Below are 20,944 nucleotides of genomic sequence, written 5' to 3'. Positions count from 1 at the left end.
AGCTAACGGATCAAAAATTAACTAATGATAGAGAAAGCTTACCGGTCTTCATTGCTTATAAATAGGTTTGGATTGAATTGTACATCTGTAAACGTACTGAGATCCTTCGTTTCGAAATCTATTCAACAACAGAAGTCGAATCAAGCTACCCCGGTGCCTACTAAGATTGCAAAGAAAACGGATGATGCTAAAATAAAGCATTTGTACAAGCAGAATTTGGAAGATTATTTCAAACATAGAGAATTTAAATTTAAAGGAGAAAGTCAGCAGAAAGATCTACAGAAATGGATGGAAAGCATATATTTAAGAAAGAAAATACTCATAGCCATTGATATAGAAGCATGGGAGAGGAATATAAACAAAGTCACAGAAATTGGGATAGCAGTGTATAATCCAGATGAACAGCTGTATTCAATTTTACCAAAGATTAATCAATTTCACATCCTTATTAGAGAACACGAGAAGATGTACAATGGTAGATATTGTCCGAATAATAAAGGTAACTTCATGGGAGGTGTATCATATACACTAGAACTAACAGAGAGTAAGAAGTTCGTTGAATCTATAATCAACAAATATTCCCATGAAAGTAAAGAAGGAATAGTGTTAGTAGGTCATCATATCGAAGGTGATTTGAAATGGTTAAGAAGTATTGGGATTCAGATTCCTAGTGATGTACCCATAGTTGACACTGCAAGGATTCATAGACTATCTTACGAATCAGGTGGTTCATTAAGGGGGATATTAAGAAAAGTAGGCATCCCCCATGGTTATCTTCATAATGCAGCTAATGACGCATACTACACTCTATTAGCATCTCTTGCATATTGTGATCCCCATACTAGAATCCAAAACGAGTTAGACAAATTCCATCCTCACATTATTGACCTATCGAAGCCGTCAAATAAAGCTAGAAAGAGAAGAGAAAGAATGTATGACACTTCTATCAATATTCAACACTCAAATGCCCTGGAACTATTTAAAGAACTATTTTCAGACAATAATAAAGAGACAGAATAAAAATCCTAATAAAGCAGAGCTCATATTGATCAACAGAGTTCATGGTGGTCTATAAATAAGACAGTAATAACGAGAAAGGTGATTTATAGACCAAGTATATAATAGACTGTATATATTTTTTCAATGTAAATACACGCATCGACTACTTGGAGCTGATTTATTATTACGTCTCTCTGTATTCTTTTATAAGTAGAATCTTAGAGGGTATGTAATGGCATTTATCAGCGACTATATTTATGGCTATTACTAATATATCTAGAAACATTTTAAGAAATATGACTACCAACACTGTTAAAACTCCCGTCAAGAAAACTAGCCTGAAAGCAGCTAAGGTAGAATTTAAATATGCTCGAGATACGACATGTAAATTCAAGTTTGGTGCTCACGTTGCTATGGCAGGTGGCATTTCGAAAGCATTGACTAATGCAATGAACATTGGAGCCAACAGTTTTGCATTATTTTTGAAATCTCCAAGAAAATGGGTCTCCCCCGACATCAAGGAAGATGAAGTTGCAAAGTTTGCACAACTATGCAAAGAATATGGGTATAACCCAAGAACTGATATTTTGCCACATGGATCTTACTTTATCAATTTGGCCAATCCAGATGCTGAAAAAGAAGAGAAGGCGTATGGTTCTTTCTTGGATGATTTAAAGCGTTGCGAGAAGCTAAATATCGGATTGTACAATTTCCACCCTGGGTCCAGCTTGGATGGAGACCATAAGGAAGCATTAAAAAGACTCGCTGATAATATAAATAGGGCAATCAAGGACACGGAATTTGTGAAGATTGTTATCGAAAATATGGCTGGCCACGGCAATTTAATCGGATCGAACTTACAAGATATCAAAGAAGTAATCGACATGGTGGAGGATAAGAGCAGAGTTGGAGTCTGTATTGACACCTGTCACACATTTGCTGCAGGTTACGATATTTCAACCCAAGAGAAGTTTGATGAGTTCTTCAAGTCATTTGAAGACATCATTGGCTGGGAATACTTGAGTGCAATCCACTTAAACGACTCCAAGGCGCCATTAGGAGCCAACAGAGATTTACACCAGAAACTAGGTTACGGGTTTCTAGGACTTGAAGTATTCAGAATTATTGCCAATTGTCCTAGGCTTCAAAATATTCCTATAGTTTTAGAAACTCCTGTTGAAAAAGACGACACAGTTTATGGAGAAGAGATAAAGCTACTTGAATGGTTGCAAGACAAAAAAGCCGACGATGCAGAATATATAACCAAACTGGAGGAGTTATCGAAGCTTGGTGCGAAGGAGAGAGCAGAACACTTGAAAAAGTTTGAAACAAAGACTTCCAAGGCAGCAAAAGCAAACTCCAAGAGAGCACCTCAAGGTGACATAGGTGACATGTTGTCTAAGAAGAAAAAGACTTAGTTAGAGCAGACGTAGTTCCTTACCATATTGTTAGTAGATAAAATATATTTGCATATACACGACTTTTCAACTTTTGATGAAATGAGAAATTGTAATAAGGGCATAAACAAAAATTGATTCATGGTCATTAAACGGCGAATCAAGCTACATTAGTCTTTCAATTAAAGTCAAGTCAATTATGTTCGGTCGATCTACATCAGGATTTGGAGGATTCGGTAGTACAGGTGGTAACAATACATCCCCATTTGGAGCCGCCAATAATACTGCGACGGCAGGCACATCACCATTTGGAGGAGCTAATAATGCAACTTCTGGAGGAGTATTTGGTGCTAGCAATAATGCTAGTACTGGAGGTGGATTTGGAACAGGTAGCGCTTTTGGAGCAAACAATACCACGTCGGCATTCGGTGCACCAAGTGCACCAAGTGCACCTAGTGCACCTAGTGGAGGCATGTTTGGAGCGTCTAATACTACTTCGTCTCCATTCGGAGCTAGTAACAACAATGCCAATACTACTTCAGCTTTTGGTGCATCCAATAATATGGGAACGTCGGGATTTGGAGCACCTAATACAGGTGGTGGTTTGTTTGGATCTGCCAACAAATCGACATTTGGAGGAGGATTTGGTACTCCTACCAACAACAATACTTCACCTTTTGGAGCTTCGTCTACTTCTGCATTTGGAGTGGGAGCTGGTGCAGGAAATGTTGACCCCAACGTTAACAACGGTACTGGTGGAAAGCCCTTCACCCCATACACAGAAAAAGATTCAACTGGAACCAATGTGTTTCAAAACGTTAGTTCGATGCCTGAGTACAAGAATTTTTCATTTGAGGAATTGAGATTGAAGGATTACGAGCAGAATAGAAAGTTTGGTAATGCAAATGCACCTGGAGCTACGGCAGCAGGTGGTTTTGGAGCTTCTGCAACTGGCGGATTTGGGTTTGGTGCATCGAGTAATAATACCAATTCAGCATTTGGAGCCAATGCGGCAGGTACCTCTCCTTTTGGCGCTACAAATAATACCACTAATACTGGTTTTGGTGCTCAGAATAACAATTCTCCATTCGGATCTAGTAACACAGGTTCAGCCTTTGGTGCTGCAAACAACAATACAGCATTCGGTGGACAAAGTAATTCAGCATTTGGTGGCCAAGGAAACTCAGCATTCGGTGGTTCTAACGCATTTGGTGGTAATAGCAACACGTCTGCATTTGGTAGTGGAGGCTCCACTGCATTTGGGGCCAATAAACCAAATCCATTCGGTACATCAAATACAGGGACTTCTGGATTTGGCTCATCCAACACTGGTGGAGCTTTTGGTGCTAATAACAATTCTCCATTTGGTGGTAACAACACTTCTGCTTTCGGATCAAATGCGTCCCCGGCTGTTAACAATACCACAAATCCCTTTGGCGCCAATAACGCAAACGCCAATAGTTCACCATTTGGAACTAACCAAAATACAAATCCATCTGGAGGATTATTTGGTGGAGCTAGTAGCACAAACAATAACGCGTTTGGTGCCAATAATAATAATGCATCAGGAATTGGAGGTTCTAGTGGTGGTTTATTCGGTAGCGCACAAAACAACGCGGCCGGTGGAGCATTTGGTGCTAATAAGCCTGCAACTGGTGGTTTATTTGGGGGCCAAAATAACACCAATAATACTAGTGGTGGCTTATTTGGAGGTCAAAGCAACACCAATAATACAGGGGGCGGATTATTTGGACAAAGCAACAATACGAATAGCAATTCGGGTGGTTTGTTTGGAAATAAACCAGCAGCTCCATCTGGAGGTTTGTTTGGAAGTAACCAAAACACTGCAGCTCCTTCTTCCGGTGGGCTTTTTGGTAGTTCTGCTCAAAACAACAATACCAATACCGGTGGAGGCCTCTTTGGAGGTAACAAACCTGCCGGAACTACAGGTGGGTTGTTTGGATCGCAAAATAATGCTAATAATACAACTAATGCATTTGGCAATAATCAAAATAGTGGCACCAGTGGTGGATTATTTGGTAATAAACCAGCTGGTTCTGCAACTACAGGAGGAGGATTATTTGGAGCCAATAATAACACAGCAGGAAGCTCTGGAGGATTGTTTGGCGGTAGCAACAATAATACCGGAACAACTACATCGGGTGGATTGTTTGGAAGCAATAACAATACCGGTACTAATACATTAGGTTCTAATAATAGTACAGGCAGTGGCGGATTATTTGGAAGCAAACCAGCTACTAATAATAATGCACCAACATCTGGTGGGTTATTTGGCGGAAATAATACCAATTCTGGACTTGGTGGTGGTCTTTTCGGGTCTAATAATAATCAAGGTCAAGGACAAGCGGGTCAACAACAACAGCAACAGCCTTTAGCTAATATTAATAAGCAAAACCCATACGGCGATAATCCGTTATTCCAGAGTATTACTGGTGTACAGCAGCTGAATAACGGTGGTGTTCCAAGTGCAACCCCAGTTAATGGATCAGCAACTTCTAAGAAACCAGTTACTTTAGCCACAGCACATAGAATTGCACCATTATTCAAGCCAAGTGCCTTACCTAAGAAGACACCAAGCCCTGTCGGTGCAAATAATGTTCCTATGTCTAGTTCTGAGAACAAAGAAAATATATTCACTTTGAATACTGATAAAGCCATCATATCTTCTGATATTTTTGCACCTAAAGCAAGCTTTAAGGAGTTGGTTTTAGATAAGTCTAAGTCTCCAAGTAATAATAACTCATTACTTTCATCAGGCCAAACTCAGTACACTCCATCCAAACAAGTTTCATTCGTTTTAAATAAAGGCGAGGGCTCAGAATATGATACTGATAAGGATGATGAATCAACACCTAAAATGTTGGAAAGTGTTCCAACAATTAATGGAGAAGCAACAAGACTTGAAGTCGATGACGATGGTTATTGGACATCCCCATCTATATCTGAATTAAAAAAGAAATCTTTGTCTGAATTACGTTCAGTGAAAAATTTCATAGTCGGTCGTAAACATTACGGTCAAATAGAATTTTTGGAGCCTGTGGATTTATCCAGTTTTGTTAATTTGGATGACATAACTGGTAACCTTATAATCTTTGGATCCAAATCTTGCATAGTTTACCCAGATGACAATAAACCACAAGACGGAGAAGGCTTGAACCTTCCTGCAAAGATAACCCTCGAAGGGTGCTATCCTATTAACAAGGCTGACAAGTTACCTATACTTGATCCAAAGAGTGAATTTGTTCGTCGTCATATTGAAAACTTGAAAAAATTACCGGGTATGGATTTTAAAACCTACGATCCTGTTACAGGCAATTGGTCATTTACAGTAACTTCGATGTAATTTCACATTATCAATCAATCTCTTTAGTCAATTTTATCGTATATAGAATAATGTATCAATAGTCCTATTTGAAGTATACTAATGTTATTACGCGCATTATATAACGCGTACTAAAAAGATATTTTTTAAAAAACATTATTATCAAGTATATAGAGGTCAATCATGGGTGTCAAAGGTATGTATAAGATGTAGAAGAATCATTGGATTAGAAAACTAACATTAATATTAGGACTCAATCAATTAATAAAGGAGCATGCTCCAGATGCATTTAAAGAATTTCAATTGAAAAATTTATTTGGTAGAAAGATTGCCATTGATGCTTCCATGTGCTTATATCAATTCTTAATTGCTGTCAGACAAGCCGAAGGTCAACAATTGACTAATGATGAGGGAGAAACCACCTCCCATTTACTGGGTATGTTCTACCGTACAATTCGTTTAGTTGAAAATAGTATCAAGCCTGTATATGTTTTTGATGGAAAACCACCAGTTTTAAAAGGTGGTGAATTGGAAAAAAGATTGCTTAGAAGAGAAGAGGCTATTAAACAAAGAGATAACATAAAAGACGAAGGTACGGTTGAGGATATGGTAAGATACGAGAAAAGGACGGTTAGAGTTACAAGAGAACAAAATGACGAGGCTAAAAAGTTATTAGATTTAATGGGAGTGCCTTACGTTAATGCACCTTGCGAAGCTGAAGCACAATGTGCAGAATTGGCTAGAGGTGGAAAAGTGTTTGCAGCTGCATCAGAAGATATGGATACTTTATGTTACCAACCTCCTTTCTTGTTGAGACATTTGACCTTTTCAGAAGCTAGAAAAATGCCAATTGATCAGATTCAATACGATAAGGTTTTAGAAGCCTTAGAGATGGACAAAGAAACATTCATTGATTTGTGTATCTTATTGGGTTGTGATTACTGTGAAACAATTAGAGGGGTTGGACCAGTGACAGCATTTAAATTAATTAAAGAGCATGGCTCGCTAGACAAAATAGTCGAATACTTGACGAATAACCCTGACAAGACCAATTTCAAGCTTCCTGAGAATTGGCCCTATGACGAAGCTAGGCAATTGTTTATTAAGCCAGATACAATCGATGCCAGCGAAGTTAATCTAAAGTGGAGAGAACCAGATGTTGATGGACTCATTCAGTATATGGTTAAGGAAAAAGGCTTTAGTGAGGATAGAATAAGAAGCGGAGCGGAAAAATTAAAGAAAGGGTTGAAAGGTGGCGTTCAAGGTAGATTGGATGGATTTTTCCAATCTGTCCCCAAACCCAAAGATTCAGCAGACAAAAAGAGGAAGAATGATACTAAATCTTCTAAATCAAAGAAGGCAAAAACCAAAAAGTAATTCTTTATGATGTCTCTTACGGAGTATTAATGTATATTAATTTGTATTCTAATATTTGAAATGGAATAACTTACTTTAATCATGTAGATTAACTTGCTTGATACGTACTATAAGGCTACGTTGTTCGGATTTCCTTCCTTTCACCACTCATGTTGCAGCGAATTGTATTCTATATTACTTAACTTTATTATACTTACACAATTTACTCATTTATAGTGCTATCATTCATTAGAATACATTAAAACGATTTATTCTACGCATCTCTAGACTTTGGCTTCTTCTTTTGCGCTTCAGCTTCAATTTCGGCTTCAATCTCGTCAACATACTTCTTGATCTCATCAATCGACAACTTTTCAATTCTATCACCCGATTTCAAAACAGACACCTCGATATTTTTTGCTCCTGTTTGAACCACTTCTAATAACGACTTTATTGTTAATTTAATAGTTTGCTCATCACTCATATCTTCTTCATAGTGCTTTTCTAAGAATTCCTTTACAGTTTTAGACGATCTTCCAATGGCATGTGCCTTCCATGCATTGTAAACTCCCGATGGTTCTGTTTGATATAATTTTGGGACATTGTCATTACTATCAAACCCAGCAATTATGGTGGCAATACCGAACGGTCTAACACCACCCGATTGGGTGTATTTCTGTTGAACACCTGCTACATATTTGGTTAAATATTCAACAGTCACAGAATCTTCCAATGTTAATCTATGCGACTGGGCTTCAACTCTGGCCTTGTCAACCAAGATTCTTGCGTCTGCATTCAACCCAGCAAATGCTAGCAAGACGTGATTATCAACTTTGCATATCTTTGAAGGTGTAATACGTGGATCTTGTAACTTTAATGTAGTTCTCTTCTCACACCCTAATACCACTGTTTCTTTACCTTTAACACCAACGGCACATGTACCTCTTTTAACTGCTTCTGAAGCATATTCAACCTCTATTATTGGGTTAGTATTTCATCTTTTTACGATATCTATCAAATTCAAATATACATACGGAAAACATGTCCATCAGGTCTATTTTAATATTAGTTAGTACTCGATTTGTAAATTGGGTGGCAAGATTCTTGAATCTTAACAGAATTATGCCAATTGCATTCCAATCATTATACATACGAAAAAATGGATAAAGCACTATCGTAACCACTCATTATAAGTATATATATCAATAATTATATTAAGATTATAGAGAATAGATTGGTTTTTGCAAGGTTATTAGATAGAATCTCCATTTGTTCATACAAGAGCCCAAATTTGGCGACGACATATTTAGTACAATGTCGCGCTTAGGAAGCCTATATGATTTTTCAAAAGTCGCCATATAAACTAGAATGATTTATCTATATGCTTCATGGGTCCTAAGAAACAAAGTAAACCAGCACCTAAGAATGTTCCTCATATAGATAATTATGCAAGAATATCATATTTATACCAAGCATCAAGTCATTTTGCAACTAGACCAAAATATGACATACTATCAAGAGCCATCGCTAGAAACGTTAATTTGATTTCTAAGAAATCGGTAACAAAACTTTCACCGATTTTGAAAAGAACTATTTGTAAAGGATGTCAGACATTATTAGTTCCTGGTGTAAATGAAAGTATAGAAATAGAAAATCAGTCAAAAGAAAAAACGCCACATAATGACATATTGGTTCATTCATGCAAAACTTGCGGTAAGAAAAAGAGGTTTCCCGTTGGTAAAAATAGGACATATAAGTTGTTTAGTGAAAAAGACGACGAAAAATCGGACGATGAATGACATTTTGTATTTTTTAATGTATATAGGATCGTAAATACATATTAATTATTTTGGACCAAGCATATTCTCTGGTCTGACCCACTGGTCGAACTCTTCTTCTGATAACATGTTTAAGTCTAAGCATGATTGCTTTAAGGTAAGACCCTTTTTATGGGCATTTTTGGCGACCTTGGAGGCATTGTCATAACCAATCTTTGGGTTCAAGGCTGTGACTAACATTAAAGATTCATTCAAAACTTTGGAGATCTTTTCTTCGTTGGCAACAATACCTTCAACACAGTGAATTCTAAATGATTTACATGCATCACCAATTAATCTGATTGAAGACAACAAGTTGCTAGCCATGACAGGCTTGAAAACGTTCAATTCAAACTGACCAGATGCACCGGAAAACGTGATAGTAGTATGATTACCCATTACTTGAGCACAAACCATAGTCATGGCTTCACATTGGGTTGGGTTAACCTTACCTGGCATAATTGAAGAGCCTGGTTCATTCTCTGGTAATGATAATTCCCCGTAACCACATCTTGGACCAGAACCTAAGTATCTGATATCATTAGCAATCTTGAAAAGAGAAACGGCTAATGTATTTAAAGCACCCGAAGCTTCAACAAATGCATCATGTGCAGCCAATGCTTCGAATTTATTTGGAGCAGTTTGGAATTTTAATCCAGTAAGATTAGACACTTCATTTGCAACCTTAACATCGAAACCCTTTCTGGTATTCAAACCAGTTCCAACAGCAGTACCACCTTGAGCTAAGTATGATAATCTTGGAAGAGTTTGTTCAACACGTTCAATACCGAAACTTAATTGTTGAACGTAACCAGAGAATTCTTGACCTAAAGTTAATGGGGTTGCATCTTGTAAGTGGGTTCTACCAATTTTGATGATCTTTTCAAATTCCTTGGCTTTAGCATCGAACGCATCACGAAGTTCTTTTAATGAAGGAATTAACTTATTGCTTATTTCAGTAACGGCGGCAATATGCATCACTGTTGGGAAAGTATCGTTCGAAGACTGAGACATGTTACAGTGATCATTTGGATGAACAGGACTTTTTGAGCCCATTTTTCCTCCCAAAATTTCGATAGCTCTATTTGAAATAACCTCGTTGGCATTCATATTAGATTGAGTACCTGAGCCTGTTTGGTAGACTACTAATGGGAAATGTTCCGTCAATTTACCTTCCGCAACTTCAGTTGCAGCCTCTTTGATAGCCTTTGCTAACAGAGGGTCCAAGGCACCGATTTCTTCGTTAACAATTGCAGCAGCTTTCTTCAAAATACCAAATGATTTAACAATCGATTCTGGCATTCTAATATCACCTATATCAAAATTACCTAACGATCTTTGACTTTGGGCACCCCAATACTTATCATTTGGAACGGAGATTTCTCCGAACGCATCGGTTTCGATTCTTTCGTTAGCTTTGTTACCTGACATTTTCCAATACTTGACGAATTATATTGTTAATTCTTAGGTTAGATAGATAATCAACAATGCTTTTTCGATTAGATGTTTATAATGCAAATTAATTTCATATATAATTTCCCGTTGAAAAGCGGAACGGTGAACGTAAAAAAGAATATTTCGGAAAATTACGGTCCATCCCAAAACTGATTGCAATAATAACGATATTAGCATTGTTATTGGATGAACTTATTAACGTTACTCTGTCATGTCATTATCATAAAATTGAATTGTATATAACTAATACATATATATATAGGACATCGAGGCGCTATAAGAAAGCAGATTGATTTTGTTGATTTTTACGAATGATTCTTCTTGGAGGCTCTACTTTAGTACCAACCCAATTGTAACGGAATCCTATTTCATGGGCTAATATTTCCCCAAATCCCAACATCATACCGTTGATAAATGGCAAAATCAAATTAATCGAACTCTTTCTTAAAATGGTCCATAAATTTATATTATATACTGATTGTTCCTTTTCTTCTTGAAGTGGAAACAAACTTGCATTTATTGCATCTGCATAACTAACATCTTCAGATGACAGTTGGTTCTGAGTATCTGTTGTATCATGAACTCCTTCCCTTTGGTTATTCAGAAGCAAAACCTCGTTTAAAAACTCCGATGTTTCTTCCACAAACTTTTCGGTTGCAATATCATTATTATCTTCTACGTCAATATCTCTATTGACTCCAACCTCATTATATGTAGCTGACATTATTCTCTTCTGTTGATCGAAACAGCTTAGTTGTCCTACATCAGTTACATCTTCAACTAATTTTAAGATGAATTATTGGTGTATCACGTGATGATTTGGAACTACAGTTATACCCAATATATGTTGCTTTGCTATTAACTATCTAATTCTAGAGAATTATTTACAGGTAAGCTTACTCTTTAATACCAACAGATAAGCCATCTTCCAATCTCTTTTCGGTTAAAGCAGCGATGACTGCAGCACCAACACCGGAACCATCTTCGGCGTGCACAATAGTGATGAGATTTTCTTCAGTTTCCCACTCAAAGATATCTCTTAATGCCTTAGCAGTTCTTTCTTTAACACCAGGATATTTGTTGTAAACAGAACCATCAGCAGCACAGTGAGCAGTCTCGTAACCTCTCTTCTTACAAATGGCAGCAATACCACAGACAAATAATCTGGCAGATCTGTCACCGATCAATTCAGCAAGACGACGAATTATCTTTCTTTCTGGAGAAGTGGTTTGAATGCCTAAGACTTGTTGGAATAATTCAGCAGTGTCGCTCAAATTTTCAAATGGATCTTCTTCGATCTTAGATGGGAAGGAGGTATCTAAGATGAATTCCTTTTCTAATTTAGATAAATCTTGGTCCTTAAAGATCAACTTCTTTTCTTTGGTCAAGTCAAGTAAGATCAATCTCAAGACTTCACCTAAGTAGTAACCAGAGATCATCTTTTCGTAAGCTTGTTGACCTGGTCTTGGAGATTGCTTATCGATGAGAATATCGTACTTAGTTCTTGGTAACACAACGAGTTCATTGTCAAAAGCACCATATTCACAGTTGATAGCCATTGGGGCGCTTTCTGAGACGTCACTTGGCATCTTTCCTTCCAACTTTGGAATATCACCAACAACATCATAGTAGGCACCGTTACAACCAGTACCATAGATCAAACCCATCTTGGTTTCAGCATCAGTATACATAGAAGCAACCAATGTACCAGTGGTATCGTTAATCAATGCAACAACATTAATTGGAACACCAACCTTTTCAATAGCCTTTTGTAACATTGGAACAACATCGTGGCCTTCGACACCATCGATGTCCCAACCTTTAGTCCATCTTTGTAAAACACCAGTGTTGATAGATTTTTGACTAGCTGGATAAGAGAAGGTAAAACCTAATGGTAAAGGCTTGGTACAACCTTGTGGGAATTCTTCTTCAACGAATTTCTTCAAACATTCAGCAATGAAAGTCCACAATTCTTCAGAAGTAGCAGTTCTCATGGTTTCTGGCAATGCGAATTTAGATTGAGTGGTGTCAAAATCTCTGTTACCACCTAACTTAACTAACACGACTCTCAAGTTGGTTCCACCCAAATCAATAGCCAAGTAGTCCCCCTTTTCTTTACCAGTTGGGAAATCCAAGACCCATCCAGGAATCATAGGAATGTTACCCCCTTCCTTAGATAAACCCTTTTCTAATTCAGTGATGAAGTGATCAGTGATTTTTTTCAAGGTGTCTGGAGAAACAGTCAATAATTCTTCCAATTCCTTCAACTCCTTAATGAGATCTTCAGGAACGTCAGTAAATGTACCCTTTCTGTGTTGTGGAGGTTTTGGACCTAAGTGCACCATTTTCGTCTAATATTAAGTACTAATTTATGAAATTAAAATAATAAGATATAAAATCAATTATCTATTCTCTGAATGAATTTTCCGACTTATATATAAGGCCTAATGTTTCAATAATAACACCCGATAGAGTGACGAATAGTCAGTTGAGAAGAAAAAAACGTCGATAAGACGGGGCTCAAAATCTCCGGAATATTGTTGAACACCGTGACGCATTACATTCTACAATACAAAGGGACATAAAAAAGGCTTTATATTCAAGAAGGTATATTCATCTACATCGGAACAGCATCAGGTACAAGCTGATATATATATATATTACTCTACATTCATAAATATAAAGATTGACACTGGAAAATCGAATTGAGTCCACGTAATATTAATCCGATCGTACGCGCAGTCAGTAGTTTTTCCGCGAATAGCGGACAATGCTCATCCGCTTGCAATCCCCATGGTCCACAAATGTACTCCAGAATGCTAAAATAACTACCCCCTTTACAAAAACTGCGACAAGTAGCGGAGGTTTTGAGTCCCTTATAAGTTTTAGTGGCGAAATTTTTTTTCATTATTATGACGTGGTATCGGAGTTCTGAATTCGGAAATGCGAAAACCACAATTAAACTTAAATATGCAAGAACGGCACGATGACTGAAGGTTTGGGATACATGATACTTAGAAAGCCCTTTAAGTTGACAATATGGACACCAAATTAGATTACCATAAATCTCTAGTATTTTCATCAAACTTCTTCATGGATTGACCTATATTATCTAAATTCACTCTCACATCTTCCACGTACTGGCTGATTTCATCAAAATTCTGTTTCTTATATAGAATGTGCTTCAGGTCTTCCGCATCTTTGGCAAAAAACTCAGTAAGCCTTTCATTTTGGGGGTTTCTGTCCCCTTCAGAAATTTGGTTGAGGAGTTGCGGAGTACTGGCATTAGGTGTGGCCACATTGAGTTTATACAAATGTTTTTGATAATCTTTATCAGAGTAACTCTTAAAATGCTGGTTTGACATCACCTCGAATAACTTGTTTTGCAGTGATTTTAATTTTTCTAGCTCTTCATTAAACTTATCGTTAAAAAACGATCCTTTGAGTCTAACCTGGTTTGACATATTTTTGACGTCATCAAGAACGTCAATTTGTGTCCAGAGTTTGTCCAGGTATGTTACACTAGGCTTGGCTGTGGGTAATCTGTCTGCAGTTTTTATACTTTGTACATCATTACTATATGTGTCTGTATTATTAGTGTTTGTTCGAGATAATCGTGCAGTGCTTGATGCTGATTTATTTGCTCTATGATTGATGTTGAATCCTGTGGGCCCTATACTAGACGTAGATGAGACTGATGTGTTATACGAGTGATGAGGTACAGGTAACTTGTCGGTATTATTTCTTATCATGTTGAATTCAAAATAGTTTATTATTCATACTAGATAGTATTATGATAATATTTTTTTTTGCGCATTTGATCAGTAGATACTTTGCTGGAGCTTTCCATCACGTAAATATATTATTATATAAAAAGAGCTTCGATTATTCGTAGACATCATTACTTATAGATAAAAGACAAATCTTTTACAATCTCACATTTATCTAATGGGATGAAATATACATGTTCTTACTACTAAATTTCATACATTAAACTAACTCAATGGCATACTGAGATGAACTCATTAAAAGTACCTAATAGCCAGTCCACTCGCCCTGAAATACAGAATATCAAAAAGAATTTATACAAGGTCCGTTCTAGATCTCCAATTAGAAAAAAACTGACACCATGGAAAAAATTGCTCTACTTACAGCAGCCTTATCCAGATAACTACACCAATGAATCTTTCCTCGCTCAGTTAAAGAGAAATACTACCGTTTTAAAATATTCGTACTGGAAGTTAGTCGATGACTTCACATTAATTGCATTTCATTTGTCCAATCTATTGCTAGTAATTTTAGTGTTTACGGGTGTTTATTTGCAATATTGGAATTCGATTTGGCCAACCCTAATGAGCAGCTGCTGTTCTATCATAGGATTCATAGCATGGGATCAAATCAATAATTCATTAGCTGATCAAAAAAATTTGGGGTCTCACCCAATTCCAAAATCTTCACCAGCCCTATCTTCTGGACCCAAGCCTAAAGTCAAATCCTTTCTAATCATTATTTTCATTATCTTGTTGCTATCTCCTGTTTTAAAGTCTCTAACGAAGTCTACGTCGTCCGATTCTATTTGGGCCTTATCGCTTATTTTATGCCTAGCAAATACAATTTTCCATGACTATGGTGTTAATACTTCAAGCAGCCATTATATGCCTATAATATCTACTAATATATCATTATCCAATGCTATAGTGCTTGCATCACGGCTCAATTCTACAGTACAGGTGTTTTGCTTCATATTATTTGCTATACAGATAAATATCCTTTTACCACTTTTTGATTTCAGTATAAGGAAGCATTTAAGAAGCAAATATTACCACAGATGTTTAGTCCTATCCGTATCAAGTGTCGTGTATTATTTAATTTCCATCTTAATAGGGTTTAATGCTTTAATCGTGTGGATACTAATTCAGGTAGGAATAGCCTTCATAATGCCTAATTACTTCTTGTTCCTTCAGAAATACAAGAACGAGCTACAAGGTCCTTGGGATATAGCTAAGCCTATTCTTAATGCTAGCTAGCTTGTTGCAATCCATTTTTCACTAGCATATACTATATAGACGTAATATATGAATGTCGTGTTAAATGTCGCACTGATGTCGCGATTCAAATTCTATCGACAAAACTAGTTCTAACCATACAGTGTAAGCATATTCGTTAAGCATCCAAGATTAATCCATTTCCATAGGAGTACTATCAGAAGCAGATATACAAATAAGATGGAGAATAATCAATCTAATGATTCAAATAGCAATCAACAATCCGCTCCTCAAAATTCGAGAGCAGGCCAGCAACAGGTACGACCCCAACAAGGCAACGCAAGACAACAACAACCTCAAACAGCACTGCAACCGCCTAGGGGTCCGCAGCCACAATTTTCCCAAGCAGATTTGAATCGTATCGTGTTGGAATACCTTAATAAAAAGGGTTACAATAAAACCGAATCTATGCTCAGATTGGAAAGTTCCAATACACCAACACCATCAGTACCATCAGTTAGTCCTGCAACGTCCAATATAGCTAGTCCAGTTGAAATATCCAGAAGAGAGAAGGATTTGAAAGACAAGGCAAGTAGACATGAACGAGAATTAAGAGAATTAAGAGATAAACAAGTCAGAATAGAACGTGAATTGAGAGATTCAAGAGATAGAGAGTTTAGACTTGCTAAGGAGAAAGAATTAAGAGACTTAAGGGATTATGAAGAGAAGCAAAAGCGTGAAAATGATCCAGAAATATATTATAGAGTTTATTCTATGTTGAGAAGTTGGGTGGAAACTTCTTTAGATTTATACAAGCCTGAATTATCAAGATTATTATATCCAATTTTCATTCATTGTTTCTTGGAATTAATTGCTAAGAACTTTTCATCACAAGCCAAAAGGTTCTTGGATAAATTTAAAGGCGATCATGTTATGTTGCACGGATTGGAGATTAATAAGCTAGCAGGTATTTCCTTACCAGAACATTTGAAGGAAAATGAATTGGCTCAAGCTTACAGAAATAATAAATATAGAATTATTGTCTCCAAGACTTCAATTAATTTATTATTATATTTCTTGCATGAAAATGAAGCAGTTGGTGGAGCCATTTTAATTCGTATTATTAATCAATATTTAAATCCTATTATTTCAACAACTAAGCCAGATAAGGTTGATCAAGAAGGTGAAGCTAATCCAGATGAGGGTATACCCGATTACATTACCAAAACTAATGAAATAGATAAATTCAATGAACAGCCAGTTAAATTGGGTAAATTACCAATGGACCCAGAGGTACAAAAGGAAATTGAAGCTGAGTTGAAAGTTAAAGATGAAAAGGCAGACCCCGTTAACGATAAGACTTTAGTAGAAGAGTTTCAAGATATAACTTCTGTCGAAGATGACTCGCCAGCAAGAGAATCGTTACCATTACCTTTAAAGGATGCGTCTGACATCAAGAGACAGATTTTAGCCGTTGAAGACTCTCGATCGAAAATTAAGTTGGGGGCTATACAAGCAAGTGCTCCTTCTGTCTGTATGTATACATTTCATAACACAAATAATGATATGACATGTTTGGATTTTAATGATGATTCTAATTTAATGGCTGCAGGATTTCAGGATAGTTTTATAAAATTATGGAGTCTTGATGGGAAACCTTTGAAGTCAGTATTTAAAAAGGATAAGTACAATAATGACAATAGCCGTAAATTAATAGGACATAGTGGGCCAGTGTATGGCGTGTCCTTTTCTCCAGACAACAGATACTTGATTTCTGGATCCGAAGACAAAACTGTGAGATTATGGTCATTAGACTCTTATTCCGCTTTAGTATCTTACAAAGGACACAATCAACCTATTTGGGATGTTAAATTCTCTCCATTTGGACACTACTTCGCCACTGCTTCTCACGATCAAACCGCAAGATTGTGGGCTACCGATCATATTTACCCATTGAGAATTTTCGCAGGCCACATCAATGATGTTGACTGTATTGAATTCCATCCTAATTCAAATTATGTGTTTACAGGATCGTCGGATAAAACGTGCCGTATGTGGGATGTTCAAACTGGTAATTCTGTGCGTATATTTATGGGACATACTGGTCCTGTTAATTGCATGTCAGTTTCCTATGACGGGAGATGGTTAGCCAGTGCTGGTGAAGATGGGGTTGTTAATATATGGGATGCAGGTTCCGGTAGAAGATTGAAAACAATGAGAGGGCACGGTAGATCGTCTATTTACTCATTAGCATTTTCTAGAGATGGAGGTGTTTTGGTAAGCAGTGGCGCAGATAACACAGTCAGAGTATGGGATGTCAAAAAGAATACAAACGATGCGGGCCCCGAGCCTGAAGCTTTCAGTTTTGATAGTAATTCAAACAATGCAAATGGCACATCAAGAAATGCAAGTGCCAATTCGCAAAACTTTAAAAACGATAAGTCAAGTAGAAAGGAAATCATAGCCACTAGTGACCATATGACAGCCTACTTTGCCAAAAAGACCCCTATTTACAAAGTTCATTTCACGAGAAGAAACTTATGTCTCGCGGGTGGGGGGTTCATGGGCTGATGCCTATTTTACTTATATTTTTAATATTGCAGACTGTGTATTATTATTAACTATTACAACATGTTTACAAAGTAAGTTATATAAGCCTTGTAGAGCCTTTAAAACATTATCAACGGTGTCATGCATGTCTAAAATACTCTTTTTGACCTCATGTCAAGCTCAGCCCGTAATTGCACTTGCGCAACATACCTAATATGAATGCAAAATATATTTTTTAAAATTAAATACTGTCTAAGCCAATATTTTTGACACAGTGCTATTGTTTTCTTTGACATATTAAATATACGAGGTCGTAACTTGCTTGACGTGACTGGTGCATTGTCAACGATTTATACCCAGTTTGCAATTGGTACCCCTAATTGTATGTAGTTTGAAGTGATCTGAAGTAAACAGGTGGGCATAGCCAGAAGCAATTCTCGAGGCTTATATGTTAATAAAGTCTGTCAAAATAAACGTGGATTTAATTTTAGCTTCTGTCAACTTAGAGGTATAAGCACAGCATCCTCTAAAGATTCCTTAGCCATCGAATATAAAAGGCTTACTGTTTGCCTACTTTCTAGGTAATTTTTTTGTATCATTCTATATTTTATACTATCATGAAAACTTCCACTGTCTTATCTTTACTTTTAGCTGCTGCTACAGTTTCTGCTCAAGCAAATGACTTCCAAATTGGTGAAGGTATTGCCAAGAGAGCAGCATCCTCATCTTCGGCAAAGAAAAATTCGACTAGTTCTTCCAGTTCGAAATCTAGTGCTAAGTCTAGTTCCAAATCTAGTAGCTCTGCCACCGGAGCAGCAGCTAGTAGCAAATCTAGCTCTACTTCTAGTAGCTCCAGTGCTGGCGCTAATTCGAATGGAATAGGATACGGTGCTATCGGTGCTATCGCGGGCTGCTTATTACTTTAATCAGTAAGTCAAATTAAGTAGATTATTTATATTTACTTTATCGTCTATTTGCTTTTGTAGCGAACTAGTTATAACAAATATATAATATATCTACAAACTAACTATTACTACATTCCTGGCGAAATCATGTAAAACCCCATGCTATATTTAAGAAGGATATCTCATGGGACAAACCTAATCCAAACATTTTTATATAGTGCTTCAATTTTGTTTGGCCTAAAATTATCTTAAAATTGAATTATTATTATATATGTGAGATAATAGTTAAAATTAATTCGGGAGCAATGCCACATGGAGGCCAATAAGAGAATATGCACTATATGTATGCCAATGCAAGCTTTTCTTAACATATAAGCTTACGCGGTACCAGTTTTCGCATAAGCTACACTGATTTAATATTAGTAGGTGCCGTGATAAATAGCACTAGATATTGTAGATTCCATAAGAAATTATCCAAACAGTCAATAGGTATGTTATTCGAAAGCAGTGTATTTTTATTCGTCTTGTAGTATTTATCATAATCATCAGCCACATCTTTAATAAGGCTTAATAAATTCCTGTTTAATAAGTCGAGGCCTGTTTCAAAGCTCTTGTTTTGTAAGTCGAATTTCCTGTCACATCGATCCTGTCGATCAACGGGTAATTTCAACGTGTCTGCTTGATCATAATATAGTGGATACTTAACAATATCTTGATTAGAATCGCTCCTTATAGGATCCAATATGTAACAAAGACTTTCATAGGAATGCATTTTGTATTTTAAGTTAATATTGGTAATTAGCGCAATATTATTAATTAGCTGAACGATATAATTCAATGCAGCATTAATTTGATTGACTTTCGTTTGATGGGAGTCTATTTCATTTGCAAACTTAATTTCACCAGTATTATAATTATGCAAATCATGTTTGTTGTAGTAACATATATCTAGTAAATCTTTAATGCTCAGGGGAAACTCTAGTCCCATGATTGTAAATTTAATGCTATTGTCAAAATTTTCAATAAACAAAATCTCCTTCAAAATTTGAGTTGCCTCTTGCAAGTTTTGAACAATAGATGGATAAAGCAGATTGTCTAATGATTCGCAAATCGGTGCAATTTGTGATTCTGCAATTTCTATATGATTTTTGGCCATTTCAACCTTAGGCGGTAAAGTTTCATTAATAGCCTGTTTCAAATGACTGATGTGAATTTTCTTTGCCATTATTTCAGATGTTATATTGTCGTTAATTCTTTCTTGTCTTTCTATATACTTATCCAACCTTGCGCTTTCTGTTGACAATATTTCTTGCTCGATGTTTATATCATTTGAGTTAGATAATCCTCCCAATAAATCCTTTGGTTCACTTATCAACTCATTTATTTGTTTAGAAGTTTTATTCTTAGATTTCATTAGTTCCTTCAATGATTTAGATATGCTGTTTAATGATCGAATTGAATCAAATGAATAAGATGGCAAAATATGCTTCGAATCGGTACTAGAAGTATTGCTAATCATTTGTTCTTGCTCAACAATTAAGGAATCAGGCATTGTATAATAACGATCATTTAAATTAAATATTACCGAATTGCTATGGAAATAATTTTCTTTATCTATCAATGTATCCCCAATATACCATAACTTCCTCAAATCAATATCATATTTGTAGAACAATTTCCATTGACTACTTTCAGAAGTTTTACTCCATATCTTTAGTATGACATTTGGTGAATTGCAATCAGGTAATGTTGGTAACGATATTGGTCTAAAGTTAGGATTCATGTTAGATACGATATCTTCACTGACATAGACTAACAATTCATCATTCATATAAGGAATATGCAACGTGAAAAACGAATCAACTAGCTTCAATGTATTTATATGTAGCAATTCAAGACTTGTAAGTTCATCGAACTGTGTAAATGATTGAAGTAAGCTCCTGCGTCTTCCTATCAGTTCTTCTTTCCTTGGTGAGACTGTCGTAGCATCTATATGTTTACCATTTTTTTCTTGTTCGGGTTTCAGTTCTAAGTATAAGTTCCGTAGAAATATTCTCTTTATACTTCTTAGTTTATAGTCATTATTATACTCCATCTTAATCTCATTATTATCCATTAAATTCTGTCAAGGTGCTTG

The 20,944-nt window shown here is 36.3% G+C and overlaps 14 protein-coding genes across 14 annotated transcripts; 8 read left to right on the top strand and 6 right to left on the bottom strand.

The window, feature by feature from the left end:
* Positions 1–24: 24 nt before the first annotated feature.
* AC631_03486 (uncharacterized protein) lies at positions 25–1,020 on the top strand (the record flags this gene model as incomplete). The annotated part of the gene is made up of 1 exon (XM_015612315.1): positions 25–1,020. One exon carries the CDS (start codon positions 25–27, stop codon positions 1,018–1,020), a length of 996 nt encoding a protein of 331 aa, XP_015466877.1.
* Positions 1,021–1,295: 275 nt separating this feature from the next.
* On the top strand, positions 1,296–2,417 carry APN1 (DNA-(apurinic or apyrimidinic site) lyase; the record flags this gene model as incomplete). The annotated part of the gene is made up of 1 exon (XM_015612314.1): positions 1,296–2,417. The coding sequence occupies one exon, from the start codon at positions 1,296–1,298 to the stop codon at positions 2,415–2,417; it is 1,122 nt and encodes a 373-aa protein (XP_015466876.1).
* Positions 2,418–2,595: 178 nt separating this feature from the next.
* On the top strand, positions 2,596–5,760 carry AC631_03484 (FG-nucleoporin; the record flags this gene model as incomplete). The annotated part of the gene is made up of 1 exon (XM_015612313.1): positions 2,596–5,760. One exon carries the CDS (start codon positions 2,596–2,598, stop codon positions 5,758–5,760), a length of 3,165 nt encoding a protein of 1,054 aa, XP_015466875.1.
* Positions 5,761–5,922: 162 nt separating this feature from the next.
* AC631_03483 (multifunctional nuclease) lies at positions 5,923–7,116 on the top strand (the record flags this gene model as incomplete). Its single annotated transcript, XM_015612312.1, has 2 exons — positions 5,923–5,935; positions 5,990–7,116. The coding sequence occupies 2 exons, from the start codon at positions 5,923–5,925 to the stop codon at positions 7,114–7,116; spliced, it is 1,140 nt and encodes a 379-aa protein (XP_015466874.1).
* Positions 7,117–7,369: 253 nt separating this feature from the next.
* PRE6 (proteasome core particle subunit alpha 4) lies at positions 7,370–7,579 on the bottom strand (the record flags this gene model as incomplete). Its single annotated transcript, XM_015612311.1, has 1 exon — positions 7,370–7,579. One exon carries the CDS (start codon positions 7,577–7,579, stop codon positions 7,370–7,372), a length of 210 nt encoding a protein of 69 aa, XP_015466873.1.
* A 904-nt stretch (positions 7,580–8,483) lies between these two features.
* On the top strand, positions 8,484–8,894 carry RPR2 (ribonuclease P protein subunit; the record flags this gene model as incomplete). Its single annotated transcript, XM_015612310.1, has 1 exon — positions 8,484–8,894. One exon carries the CDS (start codon positions 8,484–8,486, stop codon positions 8,892–8,894), a length of 411 nt encoding a protein of 136 aa, XP_015466872.1.
* A 45-nt stretch (positions 8,895–8,939) lies between these two features.
* Positions 8,940–10,343, bottom strand: FUM11 (fumarase; the record flags this gene model as incomplete). Its single annotated transcript, XM_015612309.1, has 1 exon — positions 8,940–10,343. One exon carries the CDS (start codon positions 10,341–10,343, stop codon positions 8,940–8,942), a length of 1,404 nt encoding a protein of 467 aa, XP_015466871.1.
* Positions 10,344–10,641: 298 nt separating this feature from the next.
* Positions 10,642–11,091, bottom strand: MIM1 (Mim1p; the record flags this gene model as incomplete). The annotated part of the gene is made up of 1 exon (XM_015612308.1): positions 10,642–11,091. The coding sequence occupies one exon, from the start codon at positions 11,089–11,091 to the stop codon at positions 10,642–10,644; it is 450 nt and encodes a 149-aa protein (XP_015466870.1).
* Positions 11,092–11,263: 172 nt separating this feature from the next.
* Positions 11,264–12,712, bottom strand: HXK2 (hexokinase 2; the record flags this gene model as incomplete). Its single annotated transcript, XM_015612307.1, has 1 exon — positions 11,264–12,712. The coding sequence occupies one exon, from the start codon at positions 12,710–12,712 to the stop codon at positions 11,264–11,266; it is 1,449 nt and encodes a 482-aa protein (XP_015466869.1).
* A 711-nt stretch (positions 12,713–13,423) lies between these two features.
* Positions 13,424–14,119, bottom strand: AC631_03477 (uncharacterized protein; the record flags this gene model as incomplete). The annotated part of the gene is made up of 1 exon (XM_015612306.1): positions 13,424–14,119. The coding sequence occupies one exon, from the start codon at positions 14,117–14,119 to the stop codon at positions 13,424–13,426; it is 696 nt and encodes a 231-aa protein (XP_015466868.1).
* Positions 14,120–14,383: 264 nt separating this feature from the next.
* Positions 14,384–15,394, top strand: GPI2 (phosphatidylinositol N-acetylglucosaminyltransferase; the record flags this gene model as incomplete). The annotated part of the gene is made up of 1 exon (XM_015612305.1): positions 14,384–15,394. One exon carries the CDS (start codon positions 14,384–14,386, stop codon positions 15,392–15,394), a length of 1,011 nt encoding a protein of 336 aa, XP_015466867.1.
* Positions 15,395–15,592: 198 nt separating this feature from the next.
* On the top strand, positions 15,593–17,923 carry AC631_03475 (chromatin modification protein; the record flags this gene model as incomplete). Its single annotated transcript, XM_015612304.1, has 1 exon — positions 15,593–17,923. One exon carries the CDS (start codon positions 15,593–15,595, stop codon positions 17,921–17,923), a length of 2,331 nt encoding a protein of 776 aa, XP_015466866.1.
* Positions 17,924–18,519: 596 nt separating this feature from the next.
* Positions 18,520–18,828, top strand: AC631_03474 (uncharacterized protein; the record flags this gene model as incomplete). The annotated part of the gene is made up of 1 exon (XM_015612303.1): positions 18,520–18,828. The coding sequence occupies one exon, from the start codon at positions 18,520–18,522 to the stop codon at positions 18,826–18,828; it is 309 nt and encodes a 102-aa protein (XP_015466865.1).
* Positions 18,829–19,210: 382 nt separating this feature from the next.
* On the bottom strand, positions 19,211–20,923 carry AC631_03473 (uncharacterized protein; the record flags this gene model as incomplete). The annotated part of the gene is made up of 1 exon (XM_015612302.1): positions 19,211–20,923. The coding sequence occupies one exon, from the start codon at positions 20,921–20,923 to the stop codon at positions 19,211–19,213; it is 1,713 nt and encodes a 570-aa protein (XP_015466864.1).
* Between the last annotated feature and the right edge of the window lie 21 nt (positions 20,924–20,944).

This window comes from Debaryomyces fabryi (assembly GCF_001447935.2).
Source record: "Debaryomyces fabryi strain CBS 789 chromosome Unknown contig00075, whole genome shotgun sequence".
In the NCBI taxonomy this organism is placed as follows: domain Eukaryota; kingdom Fungi; phylum Ascomycota; class Pichiomycetes; order Serinales; family Debaryomycetaceae; genus Debaryomyces; species Debaryomyces fabryi.
This window is presented reverse-complemented; position numbering and strand designations above follow the sequence as displayed.